The sequence below is a fragment of the Leishmania martiniquensis genome, chromosome 35 (genome assembly GCF_017916325.1).
Source record: "Leishmania martiniquensis isolate LSCM1 chromosome 35, whole genome shotgun sequence".
Lineage (NCBI taxonomy): Eukaryota > Euglenozoa > Kinetoplastea > Trypanosomatida > Trypanosomatidae > Leishmania > Leishmania martiniquensis.
Window position 1 is genome coordinate 585,001 of NC_090170.1, and position 18,514 is coordinate 603,514.

At 60.6% G+C, this 18,514-nt stretch overlaps 2 protein-coding genes across 2 annotated transcripts; both read left to right on the forward strand.

Moving 5' to 3' along the window:
- Positions 1-10,133: 10,133 nt before the first annotated feature.
- Positions 10,134-11,099, forward strand: LSCM1_00900 (uncharacterized protein; the record flags this gene model as incomplete). Its single annotated transcript, XM_067318527.1, has 1 exon — positions 10,134-11,099. One exon carries the CDS (start codon positions 10,134-10,136, stop codon positions 11,097-11,099), a length of 966 nt encoding a protein of 321 aa, XP_067174632.1.
- Positions 11,100-15,177: 4,078 nt separating this feature from the next.
- Positions 15,178-17,187, forward strand: LSCM1_00901 (uncharacterized protein; the record flags this gene model as incomplete). The annotated part of the gene is made up of 1 exon (XM_067318528.1): positions 15,178-17,187. One exon carries the CDS (start codon positions 15,178-15,180, stop codon positions 17,185-17,187), a length of 2,010 nt encoding a protein of 669 aa, XP_067174633.1.
- Between the last annotated feature and the right edge of the window lie 1,327 nt (positions 17,188-18,514).

Genomic DNA, 18,514 nt, shown 5'->3' on the forward strand with positions numbered 1-18,514 from the left:
CCAAACAAAGGCCGGCAGTTGACCACATAGACAGTTAAACAGAAAAAAAAATGAGCGGCCGCAGCACATCCCTGAGAAAGTGTAGCAGGTTCGGCCGTGAGTTTGGGACCCCGAGTCCTCGCCGACGAGAGTCCCAGCCGAATATGTCGGTGTTCTCACGTGAAACGTCGCTTTCCAAAGCGACAGGACGAGCCGGGAGCATAGGTTGCAAGGCAGATCGTCATAGCGGGCGTCGTGCGAGCATGCTACCAACGCTCCGTGTTCCAGTACTGGTGGAGGCCGAGGAGGGCGACGCGTCGACCACACCGGACCTGTACGCAACATCGCCTTTTCGTGGCGCCTCGCCGTCCATCGTGTCTATGGTTCGCGCAGGGTCTATCTCGAGCGAGAACATGCCACCTCCGCCTGATATCCAACACATCGAGGGGCAACTTTGGTACGTGACCAGGAAGAGTGACCTGGGGAAGAGGAAGTCATCACTGCAGTGGGTTGTATGCGAAGACCAGCGGCTCTCCATTTACAGCAGTTGGGCCCCGAGCAGCCGGCTCGTGGAGGAGCTGCACTTCGAGCGTGTCCATATCTTGTTCGACTTTCTGCACCCGCACAGACATCCCGAGGTGATGGGAAGCGGTGCCCCGGCAACGCGCCGCATGACGATTCACCGGAACGAGCCCCGCTCCGCGGCGGAGGCGCGGTACGCCTTTCATATACGCGACCCCCACGACTCCAAAGCCCGCGCCGGATACTACTACTTCGGGGTCGAGTGTGTGATGCGCGACCCGTCGACGGAGAGGCTGCGCCGCAGCCTTGCGATCTTCTGCACCGACCGTCAAGACGACCACCGCAAGTGGCTCGACTTTTGGGAGGAGATGCAGGTGCGGTACCCTATACTGCGGAACCGAAACGCGGCGAGCCTGCCGGTAGACACAGGCTCGGAGCTATTGAGCGACTTTGTCTTCCCCCCACAGGCGGTGAGGCCCTCCGCGGTGGACGAAAGCGAGCAGGAAACCGATGTGAGCAGCGCAGGGCTGCCATCGCCAATCGACCAAGAAGACGACAGCCTCGCTGCCACTAACGCGCCGAAGTTGACTGATAGCGATCGCAGGCGCCCGAGCTCGAAGGGTAGCACACCACCGCCGCCCTTTGAGCTGCAACGCAAAAGCACCTCTGAGGACGCGCATCGGAGCCTGCTTGCCGACTTGGGTACCATTGAGGAGAATGAGACAGGTGGTGCTAATCGGTGGATCGCGCTGCTCGCGGACGCGGAGCGTCAGGCACGGGAGGGAATCAAACTTATAGAGGCTGCGACGCGCAGTGTGCTCGAGGCGAACCAGTCACTGCGCAACTTCGTCCATCGCGTGGCGCCAACGGCCACCTTACCCTCTCCAGCTGCCGTGGTATGCGACAAAGTGGAGGGTGCTGCCGGCGACGGTACTGCGGGCGGCGTGCCGATGTGCGATGGCGACACGATGCAAGCCTTGCAGGCAGAGCTGAAGGCTCTCTGCGCAGCCCTTGAGAGGGCGAAAAGTGCGGCTGCCATCCCCGCCGCGGCGCCGGAAGCACCAACATCAGCGGAGTCTGCGGCAGCGGCAAATCAGGTGCTGCTGGCGACGTATGAGTGGGAGCTGGCAGAGCTTCGGAGTCAAAATGCAGCACTGAGGAGCGAACTCGACGCTCACGCCGCCGCCGCCGCCGATCGTGTTGAGAAGGCACTGGACGAGTGGACTCTGGCCGGTGCTGCAGAAACCGTGGTCTCTGCTGCTGCAGAGGAGGGCAGCGACGGTGGAGGTGGCGACGCGGTTTCTCCTGCGCGCAGGCAGCGTTACTTGGCCGCGGATGAAGCCCTTGTGCAGGCCTTGGTCGAAGCGGCGTTGGGGCGAGAATCGGGGACTGCCGACTCGGCATCTTGCAGCCGCTCCTCATCTTCGACGCACATGAACGCTGGGGACGAGTCTGCCTCTGCTCTGCAGACGCCACACACCGCCCTGTCGGCCGAGGTCGGCGGACAGGACGGGGCCACGACCGTCGAATACGACCCAAGCTTCGCATTGGATTCTCGCCAACCTTGTCGTGCGCGTAGCCGAGACGCTCAGCGTTCTGACACCTTGGGTGCAGCAGGAGCTTCTCCGACTTCACTGATGGCTCTGATGCAACAGCATCTGAGTACGTTTGCTACGGAGCACCATCGCCGTCTCGGAGGCAGTGATCCCGAGCGCTCTGAGCCAACAGGTCGCGGCGTTCTTCTGTATCATATAGTCAAAGAGGTCGTGACGGCGTTCGGCGACTTGGTGGATGCTCCTCACACAGCCAAAGGGGCCCCGAGTGCTGATGGCAGCGGTGCTGCGTCTGCGCTGCCTGTCACCGCAGTGTCATCATGGCTCTCCGTTCTGTATCGATGCCTTCTTCACAGCATTCACGAGACCGGTGAGTTCTGTGGTGCAGGCGTCAGCGAAAGGAACCCGCTCGCTGCTGCTGAGGCCACCGAGGCTGCGACGAATGCACAGAGCGCCGCCAACTCCCCTGCAGCGGCGGAGGATGCGGTTCGATGCTGCCCCTCCGCTGCGGGTCTCTCATGGACGCCGCGGATGAATTCACTGCCACCACTGCCAGAGGAGGAGCAGGCCCTTGTAGGCGACCTTCAACACACTGCCAAGGACTTTGTGGCATGGATTCGTGGTCTGCTTGGAGAGCGGCAGCGCTATGCGGCGTGCGTCGCGGCGTTAGACGCTCTGACATGTCGACATGACGTGTTCCGCTCTCTGAAAGAGGTGCAGTGGGAGGTAGAGAGGGCAACGGCGTGCTCTGAAGCAGCAGCGGGGGCGAAGAAGACAGGAGACGCTGCATGCGATTATGGCGAGGCTTCTATGCTCGACACATCACCGTCGGAGGCAGCGGCTGCTGCTGTCGTCGCTGGCGACGACCCGAAGGAGACGGGAGAAAATATCGCGGACAACCCCGATGCGCTCGCAGTAGAATGCCGGCTGGAGGCGCGCCTGCGACACGCGATGACCGCTTTTGATAGCACATTCGAGGAGGCTGCGGCGCTGCGGCGTTTGCTGACCGCAATCCTCTACGGAGGTGATGAGGCGCTTCGAAATTCGAGCGCGACCGATGAAGCTACTGCTGCGACGACGGCGAGTGCTGCTGCCGCATGCGAGGCATTCCTCGCGGCTCGAGAAGCGGGCAGTGAGGAGGTTGAGCAGCTCCGAGGTGCTGCAAAGACATCCGTAGCGGCAAGAGCGCTGGAGGAGGTGTGGTCCAAAGCCCTAACGCCAGCGGTGCTGCAGGGGTGTGCAGACGCCCTCATCGGTGCTCCGTGTATCCAGGACGTGGTGGACTCATTGCAGTTGAAGCTCGGCCTCTGTCCTGAAACAAAGGGCCGCCCTATGTGGATTGAGGGTGCTGTTTATGTGCCGCCGCACGCGCCAGCAAGTTTATGGAGCCTTCTGCAGGAGCTTCACGAGCGCCTTTCTACGGAGAAAGCAGGCCGCAATCGACTAATTGGAGAAGTGATGCTCATGTTCACCTCGCTTGCCTGCTCAGAGAAGGAGTACCTCGCGTCCGCCTACTCGACCGCGGTGGCGGCAACAACGAAGGCAAACGCCATGACTAACGAAGCCTTGAAGGCGTGGGCAGCGTATCAGAAAAGCACTGAAGCGATGCCTGGGGAGCGGCACTCTCCTCACGAGGCCGAGGGGAGCGAAGCTGGCACGAGCCTCTCCGCCCCTCTCGCACAGGCCGCATCAGGCAATGCTGATGGTGAGGCAGTGCACGCCCACCTCGTCGCGGCGCTACGCAGAGCGGAAGACGCGCGTGGGTTGCGCCGCACTGCTTTCGATATCGCGGACGCACTCCTACCGAGGTTATCTGCTGATATAGCCTGTGCGCAAGCGGCGGCGTTGCGGCTTGTCGGAGTCCTTCTCCGACACGGTGCGGGCTCAGGCATGCCCTCGCGTGAGGCGCTATTCGCTCTTTCTACCGGGAAATCCATCGACGCGTCAAGTGCTGCCGACGACGGTGCAAAAAATAAGTCATCATTGGGCTCGCAGCTTGAGGTTGCAGCAAGTGAAACTGCGGAGCTGTTGAGTGGCAACGAGGTGGTGAAACGTGAGCGGCGCGAGTGGATGCAGCAGCTCCTGTGCTGGCTCAAAGACTTTCCTTCGTCGTCTGCAGGTGATGCCGCATACGAAGTGCTGCCGGGAAAGCTGTGTGATGCATCCACCGCACATAGTGTCTATGCGCACCTGCTGGAGGAGCTTGCCGCCGCGGAGGAGGAGCACATGCGTCGAGTCGCTGCTGTGGAGGCGCTGCTGTGGACTACAAGCTGTACGCGCACCATCTCAGTTCCTGAGATGAGCGACAAGGCGGGCGGTTTCGATGGTGCAGCGCTTGCGACTGCTATCGCATCGGATATAGCAGGGACTCTGCATGTGCCAGAAGCGTCTGTTAGTGTGAGTGCAGCTTCCGTGGATACCGCCCAGCGCCTTATACAATTTAGTGCGACGATTGCGCATCATCCCCGTGTGCTGCCACGCACATCTGTGCTCCATGACGTAAATGCCTGCCCATGCACACGCCTGCGAGAAGTACTAGAAGGTGTGGCAGTCCTTTCGGCAACGGCTGCTTTAGGTGCAGTAGACACTGATGAGCAGAGCCCAGCAGCATCAGCGACTGTCGACTCACCGGAGGGTGCGGATCGCATACGGCAGCTCGATTGGAGCCTGCAGCATTACGCATCAAAGAAGGCTGCTGTCGTCGAGTTTGAGAGGCGAGTGATTGCTCTGCTTCCCAAGCTGCAGGACACAGCGATAGCGAACGCTCCCACAGCCACCCCCGACGCCGCGCCGGCCTGCAGAGCAGGGCAGGCGCTGGCCGCCATGCTCGCGGCCGAACTCGGCATACAGCCTCCAGAGGTTGACCTTCTCTTGTCTGCCACAGAATCTGCGCCATCTCTCGATGGACTTGCCGTCTACCTCCAGCAACTTCACGACGCATCCCTGACCGCTCTACACAACCCCAGCGTCGAGAGTGCATATGCGTCCTTGAAGAAGCTGCGCGTTGCAGTTGACAACCTCCATGAAACCGCCATGGCAAAACTACCACATGACGCGCTCGAGAGGCTAACCTGGACTTGCGACGCCGGGGCTGAGCCGTGGTCACAGGCTCTTCAAGCTGCCGACCTCCGTGATCTGTACTTCTTCATCGAACATCTGACTACCATGGCAACGCAAAGTGCGTCGCTTCATTCAAAGAATGACGGCTTCCAGAACCTCTGTGCGATCGCCGATGCCCTCGGTGTGCCGCCGGACGCGTACGCTGGCGAGCGGGACGGCGAGCGGGTGCCGTCGGCGGAGCAGCTGGCGGAGCGTGCCCGCGCTGTGTTGGAGGAGTGTAGATGGAGGTTAGAGGCCAAGTCGGCGGAGGGAGAGGAGCTGAGCGCGGCTGTGAAGATGCTGGTACGGTTAGGAGAAGCGGTGGAGGAGGCAGGAGTTGTGGCCGCTGATATGGAGGATGGATGGTGGGAGGTCGGGGGCCTGCGGCGCTGGGAAGTTGGAAGTGGTCTCGTGGGGGCGCTCTCCGCGGCGGTGGAAGTGTCGAGGGAGGAGCTCGCGGATGTCTCAGAGCGCGTGAAAGCATGTGAGGATCAGCTGGTAGACGTGGAGCGTGACCATAACGAGTCGCGCGAGGCGATCACTGCCGCGGTGGGAAAGCTGCGTTGTGGATTAGGGGAAGTGGATCTTGAAGATCCTGGCGAGGTGTCACCGCCTTCATCGAGCGGGTCGACAGTGTGCGGCCCTCTGTTTGCCAGCCTTCGGCAGCTGACCAGTGAGGTATCTGACGTCGCTCTGGTCCTGCGGAAGGTAAAGCTGGTGCTAGAGGAGCATAACGCTGAGGAGAAGAGTATGCCAGAGCTGGAGGAGTTGAGCTTCCCTGTTGCAGAGCATGGCGATGGTAACGGGCGCGCGGAGGGCAAGGTGGTCACATACGAGGATGTCGTCACCGGGGTACGTGCGAAGGTAGACGCCCTGAGGAAGGAGCGGGCGAGGCGGATGGAGGCGGACACCGTGCTGAAAAACTTCGTGAGTGCTGTTGCCAGTCGAGAACGGCTTGCCGAGGAGGAGCCGGTGCCTCGGCCACCGTCTTTGACGTCGCGGCGATGCATGAAACCGAAGGCGAAGCCACAGCCGGCTGATTTCGACAGCAGCGTCAGCGAGGAGTTCTCCTTGCCGCGCACACCGTTGTGTTTGCCCACCAACAGCGGCAGTGGTGACGTGGTGCTTGGGTGCAGTGCCAGCACCTCATCCTCACTGACACGCTGGGCTGCTGGCGAGGTTCTGGAAAAGGTCCGGCACCAGATGAATCAGACGGAGAATGCCATTGAAGCAATGCGGGCTGCCGTCTCTGCGGCGTACGAAGCACTGGGAGGCGAGCGTGACGTGGCACACGTGTCAGACGACGAGGCAGCCCGGTTGTTGGTGGAGCTGGCCCAGAATACCGCTGACGGCCTCGAGTTTGTCAGGAGGCTTCTCGATCCGCTGGAGAAGCATGACGCTGCGACTGATCGACGCGAGCCGCTCGCGGCTCTAGTTGCTCGCATCAAGGAAAAGCTTAACGGCAGCCCCAGACGGTCCATGCCCGCCGTATTGCAGACGATGGAGGAAAGTGTGCAACTCGCGTGCAGCGATATCGCCTCTTCGCGACGCTCGCCGGGGTCGTCGATAAATCGCCACCTGCCGAGAAAACAGAAACCGGCGGCGCCAGAAGCGGCGAGCTCGGGAAGCTTTCATCTCAGCCAGCAGGTGGTGCGTAGTCGTGAAAGCTCCTCGTCGTCACCGGCCTCAACGTTGAAGGTGCTGCCTCCTCCGCCGCGTGGCCCACCAGCCTCGGCCGAGGATTTGGAGAAGGAGATCGGGTGCCGTATGCAAGAGCTGGACATGTTGCGGCACGGTTGTAGCATCGCCCTGAGGGCGCTCGACCCCTCAGTGAGGGTCTCTGACATGGACTGCAGCGCTATGATGGCGCATCTGACAGAGTGCTGTAACGACGTGCAGGCGGCGATGCAGATCATGGACGCTGTGTTTGAGGCGGAGGACAAAGACAGGATATCTGAGGTCGCTGCTGCGATCGAGTCGTACAAAGCCAGCGGCCACTCGGCGAACGAGCACCCATTGCCGATGCGATGCAGCGCTCTCGTGCGTGCCGTCAAGTCCTTCGACAACTTGTGTGAGTCGATGCGGCAAACTCAGGCGAACATGGCGAAGCAGCAGCGCTTTCTCATCCACAATGAAGCGCAGAACACAGGGGAGCTGCGACGGGCGCTGGTCAAGTTGGAGGAGCAGCTGCGCGACAGCAATGCGGAGCTGATGGAGTCGCAGAAAGGGAGAGAGACAATGAAACAGAAGGCGGCTGAGCTGTCGTCTGCCCTGAAGGTAGCACACGACCAGCTCGCTAATGTGCGGAACACCCGAGACGGCTTGGAGGAGTCGCTGGTGGAGCTCAGGCAGCGGCATGGCGAGGATGCTGAAGAGCTGGATCGGGCCAGGGAAAAGCTCACTTCCGTGTCGAATTATGCTGCAGTGCTGCAAGGAGTGCTAAGGGCGGCCAGCCATGCTGTGCGCGAGGAGGTTTGGGGGTCGTGCCAGCGGCTGCACGTGGTGTTGGTGGGAAGAGAGATGCCGAAGCCTGAGCTGCATGCCGATGGCAACGCACAAGACTCACTTCTCCCCGCGCTGCATGCCATCGCCGCGGCGCTTCAGAGCGCTGCGGCGGAGTCGACCCCATATGCCACGGAAGAGAAGAAAGCCGCGGCTCTGCTTGCCGAAGAGCGTATGCGTGCGACGCAGCAGGTCGCAATGTTGAAGGGTGAGCTTGCTTCCATCACAGCAGCTAAGGAGGAAGCAGAGACGAGAGCCAAGGCGGCAGTGAAGAACCTAAGAGAGACAGAGGACACTTTGCAAGACGAAGTTGCGAAGCTGAAGCGCGCTCTTCGAAACAGCGAGGCAATGCTGGAGGATGAGGAGGCGAACCACCAGCGTCGGTTGCGCCAGGCACAGGCCACCGCAGAGGATCAACTGGCAGTGCTACAGCAACGCTTAGACCGCGCCACGCGTGCGCAGACAGAGGAAGAGCGTCTGCGAGCGGCAGCTGAGGAGAAGGTGCAGAAGTTGCGGGGCGCTCTCGAAGAGGTCGAGTCGGATCTGGCCCGGCAGAGGCGCCGCGCATCGGAGGATGCGATGACGAAGCGTGAAGGCAGCGTGCGACGCTTAGAAGCCGTGGAGGAGGACCTTGCTGCGGCTCGTCAGCAAAGCAACGACTTGGCGCAGGCACTCCATCGAGCGAGGCGCGACAGCGATAGGGCTGCGCGAACTCTCGAGGCAGAAGCGCAGGAGAAAGTCAGGTTAGCTGCGGAGCTCGAGGACGCGCGTGCGCAGCTACGCGCGTCTCACGAGGAACTGGCTAGTATCTGTGCGAGCATTGCCTCAACTGGATTCGCTTCATCAGTGAGGTCGACTGCATCCTCACCAACGTCGGCAGTAACAGCGACAGAGCTCCTGGCAGAACTCCTGCATCACGTTGCGACGCTGCAGAGTGCGCTAGAGGCCCAAGAAACAGCGCGGCAACGGCATCGATGCAGGGGTACGCAGAGTGAGGATACTGTGGCTGAGACACTGGCAGCAATGGAATCTATCTGGGCCGCCGCGGTGCAACACGGACGCACGCCGGCGCGGCTCAAGGAGACATGGCTGACGCCAATGGACAAGGCGGAAGTCGTCTCGAATGCCCTGATGCGCGATGACTCACTGCAGCTAGCTGACCTTGCGGCCACGAGGCAACGCCTGCTGGATTTGTTGTGTCGACCGCGGATGCGTCACCAGGGGCGACCTGTAGCGCTCGAGTCTCTCGAGAAGGCCACTACTACCGCCCTGGTTGAGGCCTATCATGACGCGGTGGAGGGGTGCTGCGAGGCCCGAGAAGCTACGCTCGAGCGAGAGCTGCAGGATGCGCAAGGCAAAATTCAGAGCCTCCTGGCGCGGTTACAAGAGCAGGCGGAGCGACACGCCGTGGAGACAGCGGAGGTGGAGATCCGTGTCGGTCGCATGCGCGAAATGGTGCAAAGCAAGATCATTGCAGACGAGATTGCTGAGCAGCACATGCGGGAGACGGAGGCGGCCGCGCGCGCACACTTCGTGGTATAGTTGGTAGCCATGAGGCGCGACGCTCGTTGCGCACACGCGTGCACGTGCGCGCATCAACTGGCCACATTTAGCTGCGTTCAAGCGTCTGTGTGCCTGCGTTTGCACGTGCACTGGAGTGATGGCAGTAACACTTGTGAAGCACCTCGCACCGGCTCTTCTCTGGCGCACGTTCGGGGCGGAGGGCAGCTCTCTCTCTCTCTTACCCTTCCTCTCCGCTGGTGCGCGTTGCTCCCAGAGATGCAATGCTCTGCATGGTGGTCTTAGCGGGGCGGTTTGTCATGTGTGTGCCGCTTTCCCTTTCACTCACGTTACTTTTTTTTTGGTCTGCGAGGCCAGTGAGAACCGCAGCGTGACAGTAGTCGCCTCTTTTCTCTCCCGACTCGATGCCCTCCCCCCTTCCTCCCCCCGATCGGTCCTCCTTGCCCCTTCGTTTGCGGCATCTCCTGAGGAGCACGCCTCTGTGTTGGGTCGATGATCATGTAGACGCGCCGTCCCGTCCGTCGCGTCTCGCGTCGCCCTTTCCCTTTCGCGCTCTCGGCACACGCGCTTGCACTCTGCGGGTATTGTGTCCTCCCTTCTTCTCACTCACCCCTTTCGCTCTGCTCGCTTTGGATTGGGGGCAGCTTGACGTCACCAAAAGCAACTAAAAAGAGTGTCGCACACGATATCAGAAGGGTCCAGCGCCTCCCTTCCCCCCCTTTCTCTTTCCACACACACACACACACGCACACACGAAGATCTCTGCTCGTTGTGCCTCTCTCGTTCTATACTCCGTTTCCTTAACTCTGTCTCTCTTTCGGCGTCACGGCCGGCATCTTTCGTGTGCGTCGCACCCACACACGAGCACAGACGACTCGAAGTGGCGGTAACGGATCGCACACTCGCGTTGTCTCCTCTCTCCCCTCTTTTCCTAGCAAAGCACTCAAAAGGATCTCCATGTCGGCAGCGCCAGCGGCGACGTCGCCGGTGCCCCCGATGACGGAGGCGGAGCTGCGCAACTCGCTTCAGCCGGCCCCTCTCCATAAGGTAAAAAACTTCTCTGGCGCGACCATCGCAGCCGACTGCTCCACTGCGGTCGTCGTTGCCCTCACGGCAGCCATTCCGATCTCTATAATCGACTACAGCATTATGGCGCGAGTGGCCGGTGTTGCCCCGAGCAGCACGCAGGAGCTCGTGAAGGGTGTCAAGACGGTGCTATCCCGTCCACACAAGTTCTTCCTCCCATGCGCTGAGAACCAGTGCAGCCTGGTGTACCGCGTTTGTGCAACGACATACGGCTTTACGTACATTGCCTCGAATCTCGCCAAGAGTTACTGCGAAGCGCACGGCAGGGAGAAGGACGCCAATTTGGCTGCGGGCATCGCGAGTGGCTTCACGAACACCGTCTTTACAATCTGGAAAGATAGCCTTATTCTTCGCGCCCTCCCGCCAGCAAATCCGAGGGATTTGTCCAACGCCATGAAGCCCGTGCCGCTCTTGACGCGCGCGCTTTTCTGCGGCCGCGACACGCTGACCTGCATCGCCGCCTTCACCTTCGTGCCTACTGTCGCGTCATGGATCTCGGGCTACGCCTACTACCAGAAGCGTCTACCGCAGGCACCCGACGCTGTTCTTCCCGATAGCGAGGGTAAGGTGCGCTTGCCCATCTCGTGCGCCGACGCAGCGCAGATGTTGACGCCGGCACTTCTCCAGCTCTTGACGACGCTCATGCACATCACAGCTATCCGCTACCGACAAACTTACCCGCACTTTTCTCTCAAGGACCTTTCCGACAGCTTGCGGAGCACCTACTTCTCCTCGACGCTGCTGCGCATGTGTCGCATTATGCCTGCCTTTGGCATTGGCGGCATTCTGAATCGCGAGATTCGCTCCTCCCTGCTGGACAAAGCCGACCCGCTATGAGCATCCGACTAGAGGCGTCAAGCCCCCTTGTTGAAAAAAAAAAAGGGCTGCGGTGCACCTGCGGTGGCGGTGCATGCATGCGCTTCAGTACAGAGCGCGCGTAGCACCTTTCTCACCTCCCTTCCCCCTTTTCGCTTTTTTTTGGGCGCGCGCCTCCTTACCGATCATTTTCTCTGAAGACGCTTCATTTTTATCGATTATGTCTGGTGCATCCCCTCGCAGGCAGCCGCGCGCAGGGATGCGCAGGCACGTCGGTGCCGTGGCAGCGCTCGCTGGCGCTGGACGGATCATCATGGAGTTGAAGGGGCCTATGAGGACCGGGTGGGTGGGGTGTGTGAAATGGCGAAGCGGTGAAAGGAGAGCAACAGCATATTATCTCAACCGGATGGCCAAGTGGGAGCCGGCGGCGCAGGCGGAGGGCGTGTATGTGTGGCGGTGGAGGCAGCGCGCTGGCGCACACCTGAGCGGCGTAGCACTGACCCTGCCACCTCCCTTGGCGGCACGCCTTTCTCGCAGCTTTGCTCGCACTCCTCCCTCCCTCCCACATGTTTCCATTGCTGTTTTTCTTCGCTCCTCCCTCCCTCCCCCCTCCCCTCCCCAAAGAGCTGTTTCTCTTCCCCTCCAGTGTGTGTGTTCGCGCGGGTGTATGCGCGTCTCTCGCCGCTCGTGTGCTCTGTTTGGTCGATGCTTTGTGCTCCCGCCGCACATCAGCTGTGCCTCTGTCCTTCGCAGCTCGTGCTGGGAAAAGGTGGACTGCTCCCCGTGTCGGGTATGGGGCTCGGGCAGGAGGCGGAAGGGCAAGGACGGTAAGGGGGCGGCATGAAGGAAAAAGAGGTGGGCAGAGCAAGTGGAGGTGGTGGCGGCGAAGGTGGACTCTGCAGGGCGGTGACGCCCAGAAGTGAGCGCATACGTTGTGCTGTTGTGATTCCTCTCTTTTCCAAACTCTGCTGTGGTGGGAAGAGAGCTCGCTCCTGCACGCGCTACCCCGGTGGAGCGTAGGTGCCCTCTAAAACCGCTTCTCTTCCCCCCTCTTCCCCCATTCCTCGTCCTCGCCCCCATCCCTTGCCGGACCGCGATGACTCTGCCTCTTTGTACCCCTTGCCGAGGAGCCCCTTCACCATCATGAAAAACGCGCGCGCACACACACGCTTGGCTAGAGTGACAGGCAACAGCGCAAACTTGGCCTGCTATGCTTCTCAAGCGCTTGCCACGATAGCGCACTGCATCTTGCTTCATCTTCTTCCCCGCACCCCTTACCCTATTGTAGGACTACCTTTCCTACTCTCCCTCTTAATGTCTTGACAGCGGGTGCACCAAGACGTCTTATCCCTGATGTGGCCCTGATGACGAATGATACACGCGCGCACGCATCTCATTGTGCGTGGTGGCACCTCAGGAGGCTCAGTACTCAGTATGTGAGGGTGGGGTGTGCGTGTGTTGGGGGGAGGGGGGGTCCAGTGCACATCAAGTAGGGGGAGGCCCGTGCGATGCACCCCTGCGACTGCCGGCGGCCAGGTCTGGGACGGCGTTGCGCGCGGAGCGACCTGCGACCGTGAACAAACTTGCGCGTGTCGTGTGAGAGGCAGAGGGCCAGCGTGGCTCGAGGGTGCCTCGGCGTGCCCTCACAGAGCCCGCTCGGCGTGGGAGGCAGGGGCGGTTAGGGTTCGAGGCGGGGGGCCGTGCCCGGATGGACGGAGTCATCGCAGCGCTTCAACGCGTGCCGACGGCCGCCTCGCACCATGAGGCGGTGAGGCCTGTGCCTGTGTCAGGCATGGAGAAGTTTAGCACACGTTGTTTAGCAGCGAATGGGCCCGTCGGTCAACAAGCTATTCCGTCCCCGGGGAGCGCGCGTGTTAGTGCAGTTGCGCTGGACCTCTATCATTTGTTTTCAGCGGGTGGGGGCGGCGTTTTTGCCCCACTCTCTCCCCCTTTTTCTGGTACGATTTCTGTTAAGTGCACGCCCTTTTGCACTCACGGCTCTCCCTCTCTTACTTGCATGGTGACGGGGCGCGTGTAAACTTCTTCCTCTCGCTGCATCTAAGTAGGCGCGGTCAGTGCGACCAGTATGAGCCGACGTGATGCATCTCTGTAAGAGGATGGGCATGGGGAGATGAGGAGGGAGACCGGATGGGTTACGTATGTGTGCGTGCGTGTTTCTGTGCAAGGCAGGTGAGGGCGGGTGAGGTGAGAGGGCGCTGATGACGCTACAGAGAGAAATAGAGCGCCGAAGTGCGAGGCGCTCGCTTCTCTGTTCCGTGCACAGCAGGAGATGGCGTATGACGGCTTGTAGGCCTTCAGCCCTCTTCAATGGCGGTGGGGAGGCCACAGAGCTTGCTTGGCATCCGCCCACTCACACACCCACAGAAAGCGAAGAACATCGCCAGCGAGCAGAAAGGCACCGCACACAAACACCGACACCAACACAGGCGGACGTATGCCTATCTCCCAAAGGAAAGCGGGGGAGGGGGAGAAAGAGATGTGGCGCGCGAGGGAAAGGCAACGAAGAACGACACCGCGGAACGTTTTCTTGGGAAGCGTAGCGCATACGCGCCTTCTCCTCCTCCCTACCTCCCCTCCCCCTCTCCACGGCACCTCCCACAGGCCCGCTCGTCCTTTTCTTCTTGGCTCTTCTCGGAAAAAAAAAGTTCACAGCTGCGATAGACAAACACGTGCTCGCTTGCAAGCGACACTCCAGGACGGCAGGGGTAGCGGGCGACTCAGTCGCTTTCGACCCGCAGCTATCATATCTAGACAGTGATCGCATGCAGCTCTCCCCCTTCCACTTCTCCCGGTCATACGCAAGCACACACACACACGAAAAAAAAACATGCATTCATACCTTCGCTGTGCGACTTACACGTTCGTGTGGTTATCTCACTCATCTTCCGTTGTGTGAGGGCGCTTCGGGGCTGTGGCAAAAGGGGCGTGGGGTGATGGAGGGAGGGACGGATGCTGTGCGTGTATGCGCTGTGCTCGGTCTTGCACCTGCGCATCGCACATGGCCACCGGTGATTTCGTTCTTCGCCATCCTTCTCACGGTAGCTGTCCTACTGTGACAGCTAAATGAACCGCTCGACACAGGTGCGACACTTCTACCTTTTCTGTCTCTCTCATCGCATTCTCTTGGCTTCATAAACGTGCTCATGCATATACACTCCCGACGGGCATCTTGAGTCCCGCGCAAGCCAGTCTCCCCTCCCCACGCCTGTATCTCGCGCGCTCTCTCCTTGGTGCCCCCCTGCCTACGGTATCAACTTATATACTTCCCTCCTGCGGTTAACTGCATCATCTGCAAAAGAGTAAGGAGTAGGGAAGCGGCAACGAGAGCAGCGGCACCCGTCTCCAACTGAACTGTTATGCGTGGGGTTGTCGTGCCTGTGTAAAAAGTAACGATTCTTAAGGCTAAATACCCCCCCCCCCCCCCCCCCCCACACACACGTGCGACACGCAGACGCCGCTGAACGACTGCTCAGCAAAGCCGTCGCAATCGCTATTGAGTCTGTCTGTCGGTTCCTGTACTTCAGCTCCACTCTTCTCGTCTATTGTGTCGCGTGCGACGTCGTTTGGCGGCCCTCCCCTCCCCTTTAAGTCACTGCCGCCTACGGATACAGCCTGGAAGGGAAAGAAGCGCATTGACGTTACGAACCCTTTCACGCGCACTCTCTCACCCTTGTCACCCCCCCCCTCCACCTCGAAATCAATCTGCCCATCCCTCCGCCCACTGGAACACGGGCCGCCGCGCCGCATCACTCACCGGCGTCGCCATTCTCTTCCCTCTTTTTTTTTTTTGCCCCTTCCCGAGTTTGGATCCGTTTCAGTTTCTTAGGAAGACGGATGAATCCATATTGAGGAATCTGCACGACCATCTCCGCCCATCTCAGCGTGTGTGTGTGTGTGTGCACGCGGCACCCGATTTCGTTCAAACTTTGCATCTCCTCCTCGTTCTCCGTCAGTGATCTGCTTTCTCCCTCCGCTGCGTACGCCTGCCGTCGCTGCACCTTCTCTCCCCCTTCCCCTCCCGCACAACGCCCACAACGAGTGCGAGAGCTGCGCGAACGTGTGCAAGCAAAAAGACACAATGATGAACGCGGGCGAGTTGGAAGATGCATTCCGCACAGTGAACATGCGTGAGCTGATCACGCGCTCAGGGCGCGAGCCGCCGCGTTCTGCCCTGTACGAGTACGTTAAGTCTCTCAGGGGCGAGAACGCCCAGAGCACCCCTCTCTCGATGGCGTCCGACGACTCGTGGGACTCGACGCTGACACACTCCACACGCAACAGCATGACAGACAACTTGTCAGAGCTAGGCGACGTTACGGAGGACGCCGAGACGCGCGACTTGATCTACAGGTTGTGCCGCTCGCTGCACAGGAAAGCAGTGCAGAAGGTCGAGGGCTCCCGACGGCATCGTCGCAGGTCGGTGGCGGTGAACACGAGGCATGAGAGGAACATGTCATCTGTGGGGGACTGGATGCCGCTACTGCACCTCTTCGACCCGCAGACGTTCTTCGCAGTGCGCGGCACCCCGCCGGGGCCTGCCACCACCGCCGAGCGTCCGCCCAGCCTCAACGTTGCTGAAAGCCCAAAGGAGGCCTCACAGATGCTCTTGGACGAGCTGGACGTGGAGAAGCTGTCGGGCGGCAACAGTAATCACGTGTACCGCCTGGCGCACCCCGAGTTCCCTGGCAAGACGGTGCTACTGCGCGTGTATGGCAGCGGTGACAGCGAGGCGATTGACCGGTTCCGTGACGTGATGGCGATGCGCGAGATGAGTCGAGCGAAGCTAAGCCCGGCCGTCTTGCATTCCTTCAAATGGGGCCGTGTCGAGGAATTCATGGACGATGTTGCGACGTGCTCGACAGATATGCTGCTTCGCAGCCAAACCTTGCTGGCAGAGGTGTGGCTGCTGGTACACAGGATGCACCGCTTGCCGTATGCTTCTTTTCTCCCGCAGAACGTCAACAAGGAGAAGACCCGCCAGGTGCTGCACCCGGCGCTTGCAGATTGTCAATACGTCACCCCCGAGCAGTACTGCGACGTCTTGTCAGCGCGCCTGAAGAAGGTAGTGATGGTGAGCAAGAGCGACTACTACCATGAGAACACAAGCCAGAAGCTAATGGAGGACGCATGCCCATCCTCTTTCGAGCGCACGTGCTTCCGCTTTCTGCGACTCACCAGCAACCTCATTGTGGAGTCCTACCGCGCCTCCTTCGTATCCTTTATTAGCGCCGAGGTGATGCTGCTACGCGAGCTGCTCATGAAGCGGTCAGTACCGCTCGTCTTTTCGCACAACGACCTGAACCCGGGCAACATCCTCCTGGCGTGGCGCAAGGTGCCGAAGGAGATGCGCCGACAGGCTGCCGACGACGATGAAGAGGACGAGGTGATGCCGGTGACCTCTGAACAGTCAACCGCCTTTAGTCGAAGATTCCTCTCCAAGAAGGGCCGCCACCGAAACCTGGTGGACATGAAGGGCATCATCTTCATCGACTTCGAGTACACGGATGTGAACTACCGCTGCTTTGATCTTGGCAACACGATTTGCGAGCTTGACTACGACTACACCCGTGGCACCGGCGAGGGTGAGCCTGGCTTCATCAAGTATCATTACACCTTTCCCCCGGAGGAGTATAAGGAGCAGTGGAAGGGGCTCCCAATGACGTACCCGCGCTGCCAGGAACTCATTTACACTACATGGCAAACGTATGACCGGTATCGCGAGCAACACGAAGGGAAGGCACCGCCAACGCCGCCGCCGGCGGAGATGCACCTCGGCCATGTCTGCTTAAAAGGGCTTCAGGCGTACTTTGCAGCCGCGGCACCCGCCGGCTCCGCGCGCGACGCCGCCACCCCGGTTACCCGTGAGGAGATCACGGAAGTGTTCATTGGCACCATGTGCTCGCACCTGAGCTGGTCGCTTTGGTCCTTTGTGATGTGCGCCAACCCCGACGAGTGCACCAACAACGCCAACGACGACGACCTCTTCGCAAAGGGGAGTAGTGGGCTCGACTACGTCTACTACGGCAACTGCCGCTTGCAGGAGTACATGGCGCTGAAGCAGTGGATGCAAGAGAAGCAGCTCATCTGAGAGCGCGCCCCCATACACCGTCTCGGGTTTTCTTTGGGCTCTCAGTACGTAAAGCTCTTTTTTCTTTCCATTCTCCACGCCTTTGCTCCATCGCTGTATGTTCCCATGTTGCTCACCAGCGTGAGCGCGCCTGTGTGCCGTGGAGGCTCTCTTCACCCCCACCCCGCTCCCTGGTATGTGAAAGCGAAATTCGAAGGCAACAATGCTTCTCTCTCTATTTTTTTTCTGTTGGCCAGCTTTCTCTCTCTCCCTTCAGAGATCAACGTCTGTGTCGCAGACCCTCGGTCATCTCGGCGCCTTTCTCCTCCATTTTCTTCCCGACCCCCCTCCTCTTCTTTTCCTTCTCGCCACCTCCTTCCCACTTCATCTTTTACCTTGCCACTAGACTGCTGTTTCGTTTTCTCTCCTCTTGTGCGTCTAAGTTCTGGCACTCGTTTCTCTTTGCTCTGCATGCCACTCGTGTGCGTGTGTGTGCGCTCTTACAACTCTTTTGGACGATGGGGCTGCACGTGTGTGACGGACACGTGAGATGCATCGTCTGGTCTGCGCGTGCCGCTGTGTTAACCTCAGCTCGAGAAAAAAAGGGACGGTGCCAGGAACACCGAGACAACGCTCTGCGCAGGGTGTGCGCTGGCTTACTTCCGTGATGGCGTGTGAGTGCAGATGGGGAGGTGCCCCTTGAGCGAGGACGCTTTCTGTCCCTCTCATTTTCTTGCCCGAAACGTCTTCCCGCCGGGGAGGGTCGACACGGGCAGGCGCGCGATCGCAAGTTTCCCGCCACCCCACCCCCAAGCGTACACACGGCGGTTGCATGGGGGCTGTTGCTGTCGCGTTGGGCTTCTGTTTTCTTGTTTCCTGCTCGCGTTGGAAGGCCGCGGGTGTGGGGGCGCGTGCGCGCCGCCCGCCGGCCCGCGCCCCGCCTTTCCCCGCCGAAACAGCCCTCCGCCCTCCCCTTTGCTCACCGCGGCCTGCGCTCGCCCAGGGGGCAGGGTTCGCGCGCCGGCTGCCCAGGGCCCCTCGCCGCGCCGGGGAACCGCGGCGGCTCAGCCCACCCGGGCACGCCCCCCCCGCCTCGAACCCTAACCGCCCCTGCCTCCCACGCCGAGCGGGCTCTGTGAGGGCACGCCGAGGCACCCTCGAGCCACGCTGGCCCTCTGCCTCTCACACGACACGCGCAAGTTTGTTCACGGTCGCAGGTCGCTCTGCGCGCAACGCCGTCCCAGACCTGGCCGCCGGCAGTCGCAGGGGTGCATCGTACGGGCCTCCCCCTACTTGATGTGCACTGGACCCCCCCTCCCCCCAACACGCACACCCCACCCTCACATAC